Source organism: Trifolium pratense, linkage group LG7, assembly GCF_020283565.1.
Source record: "Trifolium pratense cultivar HEN17-A07 linkage group LG7, ARS_RC_1.1, whole genome shotgun sequence".
In the NCBI taxonomy this organism is placed as follows: Eukaryota; Viridiplantae; Streptophyta; class Magnoliopsida; order Fabales; family Fabaceae; genus Trifolium; species Trifolium pratense.
This window is the reverse complement of record NC_060065.1, coordinates 35,105,022-35,123,761: the sequence shown is the minus strand read 5'-3', so window position 1 is coordinate 35,123,761 and position 18,740 is coordinate 35,105,022. Positions and strand designations below refer to the sequence as shown.

The following is an 18,740-nucleotide window of genomic DNA, read 5'->3' as shown; positions in this document are numbered from 1 at the left end:
AAATACAATATTGGACCACCCTCTAGAGTTGCCTTCACAGACAGCTTCCAAAATGGCCAAAGCTTCACTTTCCGCGACAATAAGTTTCTGAGGACTGCTGTTTGTGCCTGCAGCAACAAAAGATCCATTCGCGTCCTGATACACCAAGCCCAGCTCGTGTGATTTGATAGTTGTGACAAGCTCGCATCAATGTTACATTTCCACCATCCAGACTGAGGCCTCTGCCATCGAATCTGATCTGTGGAGCGCGACACCACCTGCCCTTCAGTTGTTACTGCTACTGGTATGCGTGTCTGTGCAGAAGCAGCCACTGTGCTGCTGTTATGCTGTTGCATCCTATTGACAGCTTGCCATTCTCTTGTCATGTGAACCGCTCTCAACGCAACGTCCTTCGCTGAGTCTTTGATTCCGTTCCACACCCAATTATTTCTATTTTGCCAAATACACCATGCAATCGTCACAATCGTACTGGCGACATCACCCGACTCATTACTGCATATGTCAAACAAAACAGTCTTTACATTATTAAACTCATGTAGTCTAGGTTCAATAATCCCTCTCATTCCGGCGTCGTTCCACACTTGACGACTGTCACTACAACCAAATAAGACATGCCAATCATCCTCTTCGTTATTAACGCATAAAGGGCATTCACTTGGGCACGGCATATACCTTTCCTTAAGCCGAATTCGAGTTGGCAAGCAACCACGACATATTCTCCACAGTAAGTGTTTTGTTTTTGGAGGTGCAGATATGCGCCAAAGGGAGCTCCACTCGCCATCTACCTGCATATGATCCACTGCCTTACTCTTGATGTAGTGTTTGTAACCGGATTTCACTGTGTACTTGCCATGGTTCTCATATATCCATACCAGCTTGTCTTCCTCAACTTCTGCAAAAAGAGGTGTTCTAATAATGCTAGCAGCCACTGTTTCATGAAAAAGTGAGTTAATTTTGTGAATATCCCACTCTTTCACTCCCTGTAGTAACAGATTGTGGACATATAAGTCATATATACATTGAACTAGGATAAAGCCCGTTCTTCGCACGGGTGGTCAATCTCAGGGCAACCATTATTCAAACAAAGTCATCCATTACTATCTGTGCATCACTTTCAAATATAACACGTTCCATGTTCATACTTATAGCAGCCTGCATTGCTTCTAACAAGGCTAGTGCTTCAGCTTCAATGATAGAATGAGTTCCATGATTCCATGCTGTACCTGCACGCACAAACATCCCGGCTTCATCTCTGATGCACCAGCCACGGGTTATTGTTCCGCTCTGATTGTGAAACCCGGCGTCCACACTGCAATTTAACCCCCCATCCCGGCTATCTCTATTTCATGCTATACCTGTAGGCATGAAATAGAGAACTGTAATTTGAACCCCGATCATACCGTTCGACCTAACAATTTTGACATGTATGTCAATTGAGCTAGAAATTTTTTTATTTTATTTTTAAAAATTACCCATTTTTAAAATAATAGTTTTTTTTTTGTTTACTCATAGAATTGAACCCATGACCTATAACATACTACCTAAACCCCTCACCAATAGATCAAACCTAGTGGCTTAATTGAGCTAGAAATAGGCTACAACCATTCTTTCCAAAAGGTGGAAACATCTCTGGCATTCAGTTACCACTCTGAGAATCGACTCGGAGATTGAAAATCTAAATTCCAATAATGACTTTACCAATTTCGTAAACTCCATTTCTTTCTCCCGACATCCTGCATTACCCATAAAAACTTTCCACCTTCTGATTAGCCATCATAACTATGTCAAAGAAGAGCTTGACTTTGACATAGTTATCACAATAAACACTTGTTTTTCATTTATCACAACATCCATGTCCTTTGTCATTTCTTGAAACAGCTTCTTTGCAATTTTTAAGTATTCCTAAGTTGCTCATAAAATTAATTGTTTTTTTTATAAGCAGCTCAAAAAACCAATTGGGATAATACATATCACACAATCCACAACGGAGCCAGGTGAGGAAAATGAGGATATTTTGGTGGGAGAGTAAAGAGTCTAAAACTATATTATTGAAGCAACCGGTCGAAGTTAATTTTAATTATTAATAATAATTTTTTTTTGAGTAAATTATTAATAATAAATTAAAATAAAAGATAAAGTAGAAAACTAGATAGAAATATCCATCTTTTTTGTTTGAGTACAAAGAACACTCTTGTTCTGCCATTCAGGCAGGCTCAGTCTGGTGCTTACAATCCTAAACTTCATTTTCCATGAAAACATTTTTCATTTCAATTAAAAAAAAAATTGCACAACACAATTTGAGGAACATCGTTATAAAAATGTAACGTTTTAACATCATGTTCGATACTATTCCATGTTAAAATAGACCAAATAACAATATAAAAATATTATGCGCAGCCCAGTTCCAAGAGAAACAACAAAGGAAACATTGATATGGCAGATGAAATGAGAAACATATCAAACCATGGAGCAACATTCAAAATCAGTAGTCTTTCTAAATCGATGTCCAAATCAACTAATTCTTGATGTTGAAATCAAAAAATGCCACAATTCTGTTTGGCATGGAAAGTAAAAGATACAACTCCATACAACATAAGGAATCTAGAGCCTTCTACCCCTTCTACCACTCTTTCTACGGGTGCTGTCGGAAGGAATAGGAGTGACATCCTCTGAAAAATCCAGACACAAATTAATTACATTAGAAAGTAACACAACAATGAAAAAAAACTACAATAATCCAACTTGGTGTCTGCAGTAAATAAGACGAAGATCAAGTCAAGGCTTTGTCAAAAAGGCAAACATCAGTTTACAAGTTACAACAAAGAGTCTCGAATTAGCAACCAAATATGATCACTTGCACATTGCATCATTCCTAACTTTTTCAATTATATTATAAAAGGTCTGTTGAAGCTAAAAAGATGTGCTGATTATGTACCAATAAGTATTAAGAGAATTCAAATACCTATACGGCCAATTTTCATTCCTGAACGAGCAAGGGCACGGAGAGCAGCTTGAGCACCAGGGCCAGGTGTTTTGGTCTTGTTTCCACCAGTAGCACGGAGCTTGATGTGAAGTGCAGTAATACCGAGCTCCTGTTCCAAAATGACTTGAATCAGTACAATCAACTTCACAGAAACAAAAATAATACTTACTAAACCAAAGTCAAAACATTAACATCCAAATCCCAACTCAGAAACAATTAAACAGTGTAAATAGGTTTCAAATCCCACCAAAAAAATTAAGCATTTTCAATATGAAAATATAATCAAAAAAACTATATGTCAAAGAGATATCCTATGACCTTGCATCTTGTAGCAACATCTTGGGCTGCAAGCATAGCAGCATAGGGTGATGACTCATCTCTGTCAGCTTTAACCTTCATTCCGCCTAAAAGAAAAAGAAAAAAAAAACAACATGAGAAACAACATCAACAAATTTACTACATACACTAAAACACAATTCCAAACCAAAAAACAATTCAAACAGGACAAAAAATCTTAATAATAATAACTAGTCAAAAATGAAGCATTCAAAGTTCCGATCAAGAATCTCTAATAAACATAAACATATACACATATACATATAAATATGCATTTACACATACATATACATATAATTAAATTCATTCAGTAAAATTCAATTCAATTCAATTAATAATAATAATCAGAAAATAATTAAACAGGTGATGAAATTCGACGAAAAAGATCAATACATACCAGTGATGCGAACAAGGGTTTCCCTTCCAGACAAATCAGTGACATGCTACAATATAAAAACAATCAAATCATCAAAATCTAAATTCTAACAAAAAACAATAATAATTCAAACAAAAAATTAATAATAATAATAATAATAATAATAATAATAATAATAATAATACTAACAATGAAGGTATCGTTGAAAGAAGCAAAAATGCGAGCAACACCGAAAACATGTTCACCATCCTTAACAGCTGGACCTAAAGTCACTGTCTCTTCCTTTGGCTCCCTAACCTTTCTCTTCGAAGACTGAAATAGAAAAAACAAATCATCATCATCATCATCATCGAATTACAAAGAACAACGAATATGAATGAATCTATCTATGAATTTACCATGATGAAAATGCAGTTCGAGATTCGAAGAAGAAGCTAGTTACGGTTTTGAATAGTGATGCTTGTGAAAAAGAAAGAGGCGCAAAGCTTGTTGTTTGTGTACACTGAAACCCTAAAATGAAATAGGGTTTTATGTGGGCCGAACTGAAATGACTTACTTGGGGCCTAAAGCCCTAGCATCACCTGCTTTGGGCTTGGGCCAGCCCTGGTTTACGATGGTACTATTGCTATTTGTACTCTTTAAAAATTATTTTTATTATTGTAATCTTTTTAGAATTTAATTTATTTATTTATTTGACACAGTGATTTAATTTTCATACACATTATACATATGCATTCAATAAAATCATGACAGGGATATTTTGAATCTATATTTTAGAAATTATGAACAACATTGTATATAACTAAGTCCCCATATAGGGCTGTTTGTTTTAAATTTAAAAAAAAATGGATTTTTTCTTTGTATTTTTTAAATAGATTTTCTAAAATCATTTTTTAAAATATTACAAGTTTTTTTATATTCGTTTTTTCTAAATTTAAACACTAATTTTGACATCGTATAACATAAACACACATTATTGAAAATCAAAACATAGTCAAAATCACAAATTTTTCAAAAAGTTGTATTTCAAAAATGATTTTTATGGAAAATATATTTGAAATAACTTTTAAGTGATTTTTTAAAATTTTGATATTCAAAAAAAAAAAATTAATGGAAAATTCACTATTTTGCAGCTACCAATTGAGTTGTATTTATATGACGTATTATATGAGTGTTTACTTCAATTAAAATAGGTTGTGTTTTTTTATAGACAAATATTTATATTTATTTTGTACAACTTGAACTTTAGACTCTTAATTTATGTTGTTATTGTCAATGTAAGCCACGATAATGTGGGTTGTCGAAGTATTAGCGATCCATTGCCATTGTATACTGATGCGATCCAAAATGGTCAAGATCAGAACTGTCGACCAATATTCAACTTGTGTTCTGGTGTTCACCACACACCGCATTAAAACGATGAAGGGGAAGTTAATAGAACTGAAGTTCAATACAATTCTCAAGAACCTTTATCCATAGTAGCTGAATCTAAGCATTCCAATGGACGGTCACAAAACTTGAAATTCCGTCTCCATAGTCACTAAGTGCATTGACTAGAAGAGGCAACAATGGTTTCTTTCACTTATAAAAATGCTATCAAATATTCTAAATATTGTCTGTTGTTTAAACAGTCACTGGTCCAAGGGTTCAGAGCTATCAAACTCTTGGCCTCTTCATACTGCAGCCGGGGCACTTGTATTTACCATGAAACCATTTCTCGCACATATCACAACAGATCCAAAATTCATTAGTGCCATAATTATCAGCATAAGCACCACAGGTTGCATCTTGTTCATCATCATCTTTGGGTGGTGCCGACATCTTCACACCCTTGGCCTGAGGCTTAGACTGGCGAGACTGTTAAAAGGAAGCATTCAATCCGGAAAACACAGGTGAATTTCTATGCACAGCAGTGATAGAAACATTAAATAAGAATATGAAATGGAAAACTATACCTTTCCACTTGATTTGTATTTGCTATTGCTACCATTGTTGTGACCAGTTGGCTGGTCCTTCGATTGCTTAGCATTTCATGTTGCAAGCTCAAAGATAGTTGGCAGATCATTTATCATCTGAAAAAGCCTTTTCCTGTAAATATCCATTGGAACTAAAATTAGAAAAACTCCTAAATATAATTGCACATTGTTGAGGACTCCCTAAGAAATATGGCTTTTTCATTTTTCTTTTCTGATCTGCCCTACCCCAATTATATTGCAAAATAAATATTATATGCCCCAATCCTTTAGTTTACACCAATGGGAGACACAAGTATGTATCTGAAAGATGACGGGTTCAAGCTGCGGAATTGATTTCTTGCAAATGCAAGATAAGGCTGCCAATAATAGACCTATAATGAGTCATTGAGTCCAATCTGAGTCCAATCCTTTCTTGGTAACATTCAAAATACTACATAATCCATACTAGATATGTTTCAGTTATACCACTAATTCAACATCTAAAAGCAGATATATACCAATAGAGAATGCATTATTTCTGTTAAACTATTCGAAGAAAAAAAGGAGGCTAGGGTTTTCCATTATAATGAACCAAAAAGTCATATAGAACAATAGATACAATAAAAATATATAAACTAGTAATTATGAAAGACTAAACTACTCATACAATAATAATATAATTATTATCTAACATCTCCCCTCAAACTCACGATGTGTTAACATGAAGCATCGAGAGTTTGTCAATTAAGAAACAAAAACGCTTAGTATAATGCGTCTTCGTGAACAAATCAGCAATCTGCAAGGAGGGAGAAATAAACGGCAGAGTAATGGTACCATGTTGAAGATGGTGACGTGTGAAATGACAATCAATCTCAATGTGTTTGGTACGTTCATGAAATACATAGTTGTGCGCAATTTGAATGACACTCTTGTTATCACAGTACATAGGGGTTGGTTCAGAAAGAGGCACACCCATATCACAAAGTAACCAACGCAACCAAACTATTTCAGTAGTGGTAGATGTCATAGCACGATACCCAGCTTCTGTAGAAGAGCGGGAAACGATGTCTTGTTTCTTACTCTTCCAAGAGATGAGAGAATCTCCAAGAAAAATACAAAAGCATGTGGTAGACTTACGGTCAGTAGGATTACCAGCCCAATCAGCATCAGAGTAAGCACGTAACTCTAAGGAAGAGGATGACGGAAACAAAAGACTCTGAAATTGAGTTCCCCGAAGATAACGGAGAATACGAAGCACGGCTGCCCAATGTATTGTAGTGGGAGAAACAACAAACTGACTAACGACATGCACTGCATAAGCAATATCAGGTCTAGTAATAGTAAGGTAGACCAAGCTTCCAACCAAAGTACGGTACAAAGTAGGATCCGGTAGAGGAATCCCATCAGAGTGAACATATTTCACATTCAACTCTAAAGGATCATCTACTGCTCGAGTATCAGAGAGACGAGCTTGCTCAAGAATGTTTGCAATGTACTTGGATTGAGATAAGAGATAACCCTTAGGAGAATAGACAACCTCAATCCCTAAGAAGTAGCGAAGAGGGCCTAAATCCTTCATCTCAAATCTTTTAGCTAACTCTAATTTCAACTCATTAATTCCATCAACATCATCGCATGTAATAATCATATCATCAACATATAAAGAGAGTATAATACGACCATGATAAATTGTCCTAACAAATAAAGCAGAATCGTGATCACTAGAGCAGAATCCAAGAGATCTAATCACAGTAGAGAACTTCTCATATCAAGCTCTTGGAGCTTGTTTCAAACCATATAGAGCTTTTTTTAACTTACATACTTCACCCTGATTATGAGAAACACCTGATGGAGGTACCATATAAACTTCCTCCTGAAGATCACCATTTAAAAATGCATTTTTAACATCCATTTGAGAAATATCCCACTGACGAAAATAGCAATAAGAGTGCGAATAGTGGTCATTTTGGCCACAGGAACAAATGTTTCGTCATAATGAAACTTGTATATTTCATAAAACCACACTCTTTTCACCTCATAAGCTATATTGCCTTACTTATATTAGTAACCAAAAAAAAAAGAGTATGTGTATGACTCCTAATCACTCTAAATTATCCTATTTTCAAGCCACATATTCCATAACTAACTGACAAACCTAAACCTTTGTCAAATCCTAACTAATAGAATAAGTGAAAGTTTGCCAAATCCTAACTAATCACTCTATTGCTTGAAAGGCTGTGATTGGAAAAAATTAACATAGATCTCACCATGCAAAGACATAAAATAGGAACATCAGTACAGAAAATAAGAAAACCAAGCTGAAATAGGTCCAATATTTGTTTAACATAATTTTATTGATCATGTTTATTAGTCAATTTTGCTGCAAAGCTTATAAAACCATGTTTGTAGCTATAAACACATTGAATCATGTACTCCTAAATTAGTGCATCAGGAATATTAATCCAATCTTAATTTGTTTATCTCTTTTTTTACAATCATATAACCTTCACTTGTTAGGCTCTTCCTTTAGAATGAAACATACCTTCATTACAAATTAGATTGAAAAGACTAAACAAGCATAATAATCATTGAATTAGAAAAACTGAAATAAAAGAATAAATAAGTTAAAGGACGACCTTCTTAGCCAAATTGAAAATTTTCTCAATCTTTTCATCAATAGATTGTTCTTTATATTTCAGTTCAATGTGAGGCTCCTAACATTGAACAAAAGAATTTGTTAAAAAAAAAAAAAAAAAACATTGAACAAAAGAACAAACAATCACACACTGACTTAGAATATTGATGATAACTAAATATTAGTAGAGAATAGCCCAATTCTCTTTAAAATTTGCAGGTTATAATAAGTAAATTAAATATTTGTGCATGGCAATTGTTGAATTCATTATACCACTTTTCATAGAACTTCAAATTATTAAAAGTGCAACCTCAATTCATTATATCCAAAAAGTGGTTACAGAATTATAATGAAATAGGAACTAAATTTTTCTCATGAACATTTTATCAAAACCTACGGTGAATTTTATCTTGCTTCTATCTCTCTTTTAGAATTAGGGAACAAAACCAACTCCAGGCATTTCTTGTCATATTCAAACAAAAAAAAAAAGAATAAAAATTATATGATCCTTTAAACATTGAAGATTAGGGAAGATGAAAAATTTACTGACTTGAAATTCTGCGGTTACGCTGTGACGGGAATTAAGTATCGATTAATAGTTTATCAGCACAGCTATTTGGTACGACAGAGTAAAAAACGAAAGGCAAGAAAGCATGCCCTGCACATGCGCTCTCCCACATAAATAATGGTTTTTAGGTTGTTACAAATAATAAATAAAATAAACAATTTCAACGTCGCAAACTGTTAATGAGGGAATCTTACGTCCGTCACAAATTGTGACGGAATAAGTCGCCGCAAGACATATATATCCGTCACTAATGACTGCACAAAAATGTAACATTTATTCTTAGAATTACGTCGCTAATTATTGACGGATTTGAGTTCCTTATCTAATTTATGAGAGATTTCAAATTCCCTCACTAAAACTTGTGACAGATTTGAAATTCCCTCACTAATGATGCAATTCAAATATCCTCAAAATTTTAATTTTCGTATAAACCCATTTTATACGAAACATTTTTTTAATTGAATTCATAAATATAATTCATTAAAATGAACAAAAATTGTATCAAACAAGACAAAATAAGTATAAATAAATCATGAATATAGCTAACAAAGAACAATGGAATATGTCATGTTAGTACCATGTACTAACAGAAACATCTAAATTCCAAAGACATAAAACAGAAATCTTAATAGTATAAACACCAAAAGTGAAACTATTTTAGTAGCTAATTTTGCATTCTTTTATTTGGTCAATCTTCAAAGTGATGCAACATAATCTTCGAGGGTCTGTGTAGACGTAATCCAATATGTCATATTACCAATGTCAAATACCATACAATTCATTTAGTCACGGGAAAAAATTCAATTCCAATGGTATAAAAATAAAAATAGTTTAAACAACAATTACTAGAGTTTTAGTCACAAAAAGTTACTAAGTTGGTTTCAATTTGTCAGAAAATAAGAGTCGGTTTCTTAACACCCAACTTTTTTTTGGTTGCATGTAGAGAAGAAGAAAAAAAAACAAGCAAAAATTACACCACAAGCATCCTCAAACAGAGGTCTATCAAGAGTTCTTAGAGATGTGGAAGTCATCACCAAAGGAGCATTCGCAATAGAACAAATTGAATTGGTATAAAAATCATTATTCCCATAATAGTCTTAATTAGGGATTACAATGAATATTAATAAATATGAATAAGAGTCGTCAATTCCATCCCATTGGATGAATATGATAAGTGTTTGTTGATCGATTTTAAATTCTATTTGATTTACAAAAGATATTTGATAAAACAACACAACAAAATAATATTCGACAAACTTTCAAAGACAAATTATTTTTGTACTTGAGATAAAAAATTATCACGTGACTTAGTGAGTTACAAGAAATATATAAGTCTTTGCTTGAATCACTCGGTATGAAAATAAATTTGGTTTAATGTTTAGAGATGCTATCATAGAAGAGAAGTTGTTAAGATTTAAATATGTTTGCATTGATTTGAGTTAATTATGCGAATCCTCCATATAAACATGGATCACTTTCCAGTCCTATAAAGATGGACATACCAGATTATCAAAAAATAGCCATGACAACTTTTTTTAAAAAAATAAACACAGGGACAAAATTTAAATAAAAAAAAATGAAAATTGAATAAGGCTGCAACAGCTTTTCTTTATTATCTAGAGTGTAAAGAGTCTAAATCTATATTATAGTAGCAAAATTGCCAGTCGAAGTTAATTTTTATTATAAATAACAAATTAAAATAAAAGATTAAGTAAAAAACTAGGTAGAAATATCCATCTTTTTTGTTTTTTGAGTACAAAGAACACTTCTAAACTTCATTTTCTATGAAAACATTTTTTTTCATTTCAATAAAAAAAAACTGCACAGCACAATTAGAGCAAGATCATTATAAGATTGTAACGTTTTAACATTTAACATCATGTTCTATGCTTAGTCAAAAAAAAAAATCATGTTCTATGCTGTTCATGTTAAAATAGACCAAATAACACAAAAAGAACAAAAAAATATCATGAGCAGACCAGTTCCAAGACAAACAACAGAGGATATGGGAAACATAAAAAGCCATGGAACAACATTCAAAATCATTAGTCTTTCTAAATTGATGTCAAAATAAACTCATTCTTAATCATTACTAAATACTTGATGTTTAGATGTTGAAAATCAAAATTCAAAATGCCGCAATTCTGTTTGGCATGGAAAGTAAAAGATACAACTCCATACAACATAAGGAATCTAGAGCCTTCTACCCCTTCTACCACTCTTTCTACGGGTGCTGTCGGAAGGAATAGGAGTGACATCCTCTGAAAAATCCAGACACAAATGAATTACATTAGAAAGTAATGATAAGAAACACAACAATGAAAAAAACAATAATCCAACTTAATGCCAAAACAGTAAATAAGAGAACATCAAGTCAAGGCTTTCTTAAAAAGGCAAACATCAGTTTACAAGTTGGAACAAAGAACATGAAAATGGCAACCAAACACAACAAAAGGAATGATTGCCATAATAGATCAGTGCCTTCACACTACAACTATAGCTAAAAGTAAAATACCTACAACAACCGCCAGACCTTTTCCCGCTATGTTAGGTCAAGCTACATGGAGCAATCAACGACAGAAAGCTCTAAATGAGCTACGCCTACATATAGACTATATACCACTAAATGGTTTGTGTGAAATGTTTTCTTTGATAGCATAGTTTCCCTAATTATTGGAACATCACACATGACTCCATTTGCTTACCTTTATTTACAGCAATTCTACCATCCTACAATAAACATGCATAAAAGTTGCAAAAGATTCTATCACCTCGTCTTGGTACAATACAGAGGCCATAGTAATATTCTTAAGTGATTGTATTTAATCTGATCTGATACATACTGTCAAATATGATCACTTGCACATTGAATCATTCCTAACTTTTTCAATTATATTATAAAAGGTCTGTTGAAGCTAAAATGATCTGCTGATTATGTACCAATTAAGTTAATTCAAATACCTATACGGCCAATTTTCATTCCTGAACGAGCAAGGGCACGGAGAGCAGCTTGAGCACCTGGGCCAGGTGTTTTGGTCTTGTTTCCACCAGTAGCACGGAGCTTGATGTGAAGTGCGGTAATACCGAGCTCCTGTTACATCCAAGTCCCAAAACATTAAACAGTGTAAATAGGTTTCAAATCCCACCAAAAAAACTATATGTCAAAGAGAAATCCTATGACCTTGCATCTTGTAGCAACATCTTGGGCTGCAAGCATAGCTGCATAGGGAGATGACTCATCTCTGTCAGCTTTAACCTTCATTCCACCTAAAAAAACATGAGAAAAAACATCAACATATTTACTACATACACTAAAACACACTTCCAAACCAAAAAACAATTCAAACAGGACAAAAAATCTTAACAATAACAAGTCAAAAATGAAGCATTCATAGTTCCGATCGAGAATCTCTAATAAACATATACACATATACATAAATATGTGTTTACACCTATTCTGTTGAGACTAATGAAAGTCAGTAACTTAACAAGTTACTGCAATACTATCCTTTAGTTAGTTAGTATTCAGTTAGTGATTAGTTTGTAGTTGGTTAGTAGTTTGTTACACATTCATAACTGAATGTTAGTTAGCTATTAGTTGGTTCATCTTGTATATATAGTTAACTCATTCTCATTGTAAAAACCAAGTGTGTAATAATAAAATTTTTCTGGTTCATGCTCACAATGAGCTTAACCGTTTCCTTCATCTTCTTGTTCAAGCTTCTTCTAGTGTTACAATGGTGTATCAATCACAGTTTTCACATGGTATCAGACCTCAAATTGAGGTATGCCATTGTTAATCATTGATTCAGGTTACACACTCCTTCAATTTCGTTTCTTTCGCTGCAATTTTTCCCAATTCTGCTTCTTGTTTCTGTTTTCCCCAAATTCAAGTTTGTACCCTTGAATTTCTCATTCTTTTTCCTCGATCTTGCATTGTTTTTCCATCATGTCTGTGGATAGCAATGTTGGTGCCTTCAATGGCGCAAGTTCATCCAATTCTCAGAATAAGGGTTATCAAAATGATACTCTTAACCCTTATTTCTTGCATCCGAATGAAAATCCTAATCTTGCTTTGGTTACACCTCTTCTCTCTGGCCCCAATTATCATTCCTGGTCTCGTGCTATGACTATGGCGCTTCGATCCAAGAACAAAATGCACTTCATCAATGGAACGCTTCCAAGACCAGATGATGATGATCGTGATTCTTTGGCATGGGATAGGTGCAACACTATGCTTTTATCTTGGCTCAATAATTCTGTTAGCCCAGAAATTTCTCAGAGTATTCTATGGTTGGATTCAGCTTCAGAGATATGGCAAGAACTCAAAGAAAGATTCTATCAAGGTGATGTTTTTCGTATCTCTGATTTACAAGATGAAATTTCATCCCTTAAGCAAGGTGATAGTACTATTTCTACTTACTATACCTCATTGAAAAAATTATGGCAAGAACTTGATAATTTTCGTCCAATTCCTGATTCACATTGTGTTCATAACTGTGTTCATGGATGTGTTCATTGTGTTCATAAATGAGCAATATCATGTTGTCCGTTCCCAAATTATGTTGATGGATCCACTTCCAACTATAAGTAAAGTTTACTCCTTGCTTGTTCAACAAGAGAGGCAGTTAGCTACCCCTGTAGATGAATCTAAGTTGCTAGCAGTTTCTGGTAATAATCACTATGCTGGTAGGGGTCATTCCACTCGTGGTAGAGGCACTAGGGGTGGTAGATCTTATGGTAATGGTGGACGTGGTAAAGGGAACAAACTCTGCTCACACTGTGGTCAAACTAATCACGTTGTTGACAATTGTTGGATAAAGTATGGATATCCACCTCATATGCAGCATCTCCAACATGATAGGGCTATCAACAACTGTGCTAATGTTGATGATGATGATGATGATGAAACTCCAACTGCCAATTGTGAAGATGGTAATAATGATCATAAAACTGGTAAATTCTCCTTTACTGCAGCTCAGCACAAGGCATTACTAGCACTTCTTCAAGGCTCCACTTCAATGCCTTCTCATAGCATAAACCATGTAACCACCAATACAGGTATCTTATGCACCATTCCCTTATCCAATAACTCTGATCAATTTATCTTAGATACTGGTGCAACAGACCACATTTGCTTTGATCTTAAATATTTTCAATGTTTGAAACAAATTCCTCCTATAAACCTCAAACTACCAAATGGAACCCTTGTGAATACTTGCCTTGCTGGTACAATCATGTTTGATCATCAGTTATACTTAACTGATGTGCTTTATTTTCCAAATTTTACTTTCAATCTTATATCTGTCCCAAAATTAACCAAAAATTTGCACTGTTCTTTGATGTTTAATGATAATAAATGTGTGATACAGGAGAGTTCATCAAGGAGGATGATTGGTGTAGCTGATTTGCTTAATGGCCTCTATATTCTCACAACACCCAAAGTTAGTCTAGGTCATATTCCAAATACTTCATGTATCAATAATATCAATAAAATCACTGATGTACATAGTTTAGAGTCACACAAGAATAGTGATTGTAATGTGTGGCACAAAAGGTTTGGTCATGCTTCAAATGACAAATTGATTGAATTGAATAAAAAATTTCCTTTTGTTAAAATTTCCAATTCTTCTGTTCCCTGTGATGCTTGTTTCTTTGCAAAACAAAAGAGGCTTCCCTTTACACTAAGCTCCACTAAATCTGCTTCTAACTTTGACCTAGTTCACATGGATATATGGGGACCATTAGCTATCCCTTCCATGCTTGGATTCAAATATTTTCTTACTGTTGTTGATGATAGAAGCAGATTTACATGGATTTATCTAATGAAAGTGAAATCAGAAGCCTCAACTCACATTAAATCTTTCTATGCTATGGTGAAAACTCAATTTAACTGCAATATCAAATGTATCAGAACAGACAATGGGACTGAATTTTTGCTTAAAGATTTTTACAATGAAAATGGAATCATTCATCAATGTTCTTGTGTTGCTACTCCACAGCAAAATGGCATTGTGGAGAGAAAACATCAACACATTTTAGGCACTGCTAGAGCCCTTTTGTTTCAATCTCATTTACCTAAAATTTTTTGGGCTCATGCAGTTGGTCACTCTGTACATATCATAAATAGATTACCTACTCCTTTTTTATCTCAGAAATCTCCTTATCAAATGCTTTATAACTGTTTACCTGATATTAATAATCTTAAAGTTTTTGGTTGTCTAGCTTATGCTACTACTCTTCAAACTAATAGACATAAACTAGATTCTAGATCAAGGAAATGTGTCTCTCTTGGCCTCAAAACCGGTGTCAAAGGACACATTCTCTTTGATTTACAATCTAGAGAGGTTTTCATTTCTAGGGATGTAGTGTTCTTTGAACACATCTTTCCTTTTTATACTAAAAATCAACACCAAATTGATCAAACTAATTCTGCTACACAGTCACCTATTCTTTATGATGACTTAGATATGCTATTCACTAATCATTCTACTCATCATTCATCTTCACCTTCACTTCCTCTCTTACAAACAGCTACTCCACATTCACCAACATCCATTCCATCTACTCATAGTCCAGATGATCATTCATCTCCACCTTCACCAACCCATGATCATCATTCACCCTGTGATCCTGTCATTGAGACAGATGTCATGATACCTACTTCTACAAATACTCCTCTCACTACCAGTTCCAATAGTTTACCCATCATAGCACCACCTTCCATTAACCCTATCAGAAAGTCAGATAGAGTCAAACACCCTCCATCATATCTTCAAGATTACCACACCAAAATCCTGGGGAATATAAGTCATTCTGCATCTGATTCTACACATCCATCATCTTCCCAATGTAAGTTTCCTATATCTTCATTTATATCATATGATCATCTATCTCCTGCACACAAACACTATGCACTTAACATATCCACCCTCACTGAACCATCATCATATGAGGAGGCAATGTGTGATGAGAATTGGAAAAGTGCTGTTAATGTTGAACTAACTGCTTTATTGAAGAATAATACCTGGGATATGGTCAAATTACCACCTCATAAGAAAGCTATTGGATGTAAGTGGGTGTTCAAATTGAAACTACATGCTGATGGAACTGTTGAGAGACATAAAGCTAGACTAGTAGCAAAAGGGTTCACTCAAACTGAAGGTATTGATTACATAGATACATTCAGCCCAGTTGTCAAAATGACCACTGTAAGAACCTTCATGGCTATAGCTGCTTCTCAAAATTGGCCTCTATTTCAACTTGATGTTAATACAGCTTTCTTACATGGAGATCTTAATGAGGAAGTTTACATGAAACCTCCTCCTGGGTTGCCCCTTGCTCATCCTGACTTAGTATGCAAGTTACAAAGATCTCTTTATGGATTAAAACAAGCAAGCAGACAGTGGAATGTTAAACTCACTGAGACATTGCTTTCATCAGGTTATATCCAATCCAAAGCTGACTATTCTCTCTTCACTAAGAACACATCAACTGGATTCACTGCTATACTTGTATATGTTGATGATTTGGTCTTAGGGGGAACAGACATCGATGAAATTCATCAGTTGAAAGCTCTTCTAGATACAAAATTCAGCATTAAGGATTTGGGTTCTCTCAAATACTTTTTAGGATTTGAAGTTGCAAGATCCAAAACAGGTATTTCACTATGTCAGAGAAAATATACCTTGGATCTTCTTCAAGATTCTGGCCTACTTGGTACCAAACCAACCCCCACTCCTATGCAACCTCACCTTCAATTGCAAAAATCTTCTGGTAATGCTATCTCTGATCCCACTACATACAGAAGATTAATTGGAAGATTGTTGTACCTGACACACTCTAGGCCTGAGATATCCTATGCTGTAAGCAAACTTAGTCAGTTCCTTGATTCACCTACAGATGCTCATATGCTAGCTGGTCTACATGTTCTCAAATATTTGAAGAACAACCCTGGTCAAGGTTTATTCTTCAGTTCATCATCATCACTTGCTCTCAAAGGTTATTCTGACTCTGATTGGGGTGCATGCCCTGATACAAGAAGATCAACTACTGGTTTTTGTTTCTTTCTTGGCACTTCTATCATTAGCTGGAAAAGCAAAAAGCAAACTGTTGTATCAAGGTCTAGCTCTGAAGCAGAGTATAGAGCATTAGCTCAAGCAGCTTGTGAAGGACAATGGCTTCTATATCTACTGCAGGACTTTCAAATACCTCATGATTCTCCAATTATACTATATTGTGACAACAAATCAGCTCTTCACATTGCTGCCAACCCAGTCTTTCATGAAAGGACTAAACATATAGAAATTGACTGTCATGTGGTTCGAGACAAAGTCCAAGCCAACATTATTCACTTGCTACCTGTATCATCAAAAGAGCAGATAGCAGACATTTTCACTAAATCACTACATCCAGGTCCATTCCACACACTTCTAAGCAAGCTTGGAACCATTGACATTCATTCCAGCTTGAGGGGGACTGTTGAGACTAATGAAAGTCAGTAACTTAACAAGTTACTGCAATACTATCCTTTAGTTAGTTAGTATTCAGTTAGTGATTAGTTTGTAGTTGGTTAGTAGTTTGTTACACATTCATAACTGAATGTTAGTTAGCTATTAGTTGGTTCATCTTGTATATATAGTTAACTCATTCTCATTGTAAAAACCAAGTGTGTAATAATAAAATTTTTCTGGTTCATGCTCACAATGAGCTTAACCGTTTCCTTCATCTTCTTGTTCAAGCTTCTTCTAGTGTTACAATGGTGTATCAATCACAGTTTTCACATATTCATTCAGTAAAATGAAATTCAATTCAATTAATAATAATCAGAAAATAATTAAACAGGTGATGAAATTTGACGAAAAACATCAATACATACCAGTGATTCGAACAAGGGTTTCCCTTCCAGACAAATCAGTGACATGCTACAATATAAAAACAATCAAATCATCAAAAACGAAATTCTAACAGAAAAAACAATAATAATTCAAACAAAAAATTAATAATAATAATAATAATACTAACAATGAAAGTATCGTTGAAAGAAGCAAAAATGCGAGCAACACCGAAAACATGTTCACCATCCTTAACAGCTGGACCTAAAGTCACTGTCTCTTCCTTTGGCTCCCTAACCTTTCTCTTCGACGACTAAAATAGAAAAAACAAATCATCATCATCATCGAATTACAAAGAACAACGAATATGAATGAATCTATCTATGAATTTACCATGATGAAAATACAGTTCGAGATTCGAAGAAGAAGAAACTAGTTACGGTTTTGAATAGTGATGCTTGTGAAAAAGAAAGAGGCACAAAGCTGGTTGTTTGGGTACACTGAAACCCTAAAGTGAAACGGGGTTTTATGTGGGCCGAACTGAAATGACTTGGGCCTAAAGCCCTAGCATCACTTTCTTTGGGCTTGGGCCAGCCCTGGTTTACAATGGTACTATTGCTATTTGTACCCTTTAAAAATTATTTTTATTATTGTAATCTTTTTAGAATTTAATTTATTTATTTATTTATTTGACACAGTGATTTAATTTTCATACACATTATACATATGCATTCAATAAAATCACAACAGGGATATTTTGAATCTATATTTTAGAAAATATGATGTTAACTTATGAACAACATTGTTGGTTTGTCGTCCCGATAAAATTTATAGTAAAGTTTGATAGAAAGTGTAAATAAATTTTACAAGCATAAATATTAGTTTCAAAGTTTGATTGAGAATTTGGCGCTCTAGCGAGAGCATCAACTACTAATTTACAATCTAGTTATATGAGAATATTAGAAATGTACATACTACTTAATCATGAGATTGTTTCAATTTTAGGTATAGGACTACCATGCCTCCACATTGTCGAGTTTTGATCAATTTTCC

General features: G+C 34.2%; 2 protein-coding genes across 3 annotated transcripts; both read right to left on the bottom strand.

Annotated features, from left to right (window-relative positions):
• Nucleotides 1-2,402: 2,402 nt before the first annotated feature.
• On the bottom strand, nt 2,403-18,156 carry LOC123897877 (40S ribosomal protein S14). Of its 2 annotated transcripts, XM_045948674.1 has the most exons (7): nt 18,114-18,156; nt 4,094-4,129; nt 3,885-4,007; nt 3,717-3,762; nt 3,302-3,387; nt 2,963-3,092; nt 2,403-2,669 (listed from the first exon to the last, which is right to left on the bottom strand). In XM_045948674.1, the coding sequence occupies exons 2-7, from the start codon at nt 4,094-4,096 to the stop codon at nt 2,602-2,604; spliced, it is 456 nt and encodes a 151-aa protein (XP_045804630.1). In that variant the 5' UTR covers nt 4,097-4,129; nt 18,114-18,156; the 3' UTR covers nt 2,403-2,601. The 2 variants fall into 2 exon arrangements, with proteins under 2 accessions (XP_045804630.1, XP_045804629.1); XM_045948673.1 differs by lacking the exon at nt 18,114-18,156 and having other exon boundaries at nt 4,094-4,236.
• Nucleotides 10,913-18,186, bottom strand: LOC123897879 (40S ribosomal protein S14). The gene is made up of 6 exons (XM_045948675.1): nt 18,081-18,186; nt 17,878-18,000; nt 17,732-17,777; nt 12,035-12,120; nt 11,815-11,944; nt 10,913-11,114 (listed from the first exon to the last, which is right to left on the bottom strand). The coding sequence occupies exons 1-6, from the start codon at nt 18,081-18,083 to the stop codon at nt 11,047-11,049; spliced, it is 456 nt and encodes a 151-aa protein (XP_045804631.1). The 5' UTR covers nt 18,084-18,186; the 3' UTR covers nt 10,913-11,046.
• Nucleotides 18,187-18,740: the final 554 nt, after the last annotated feature.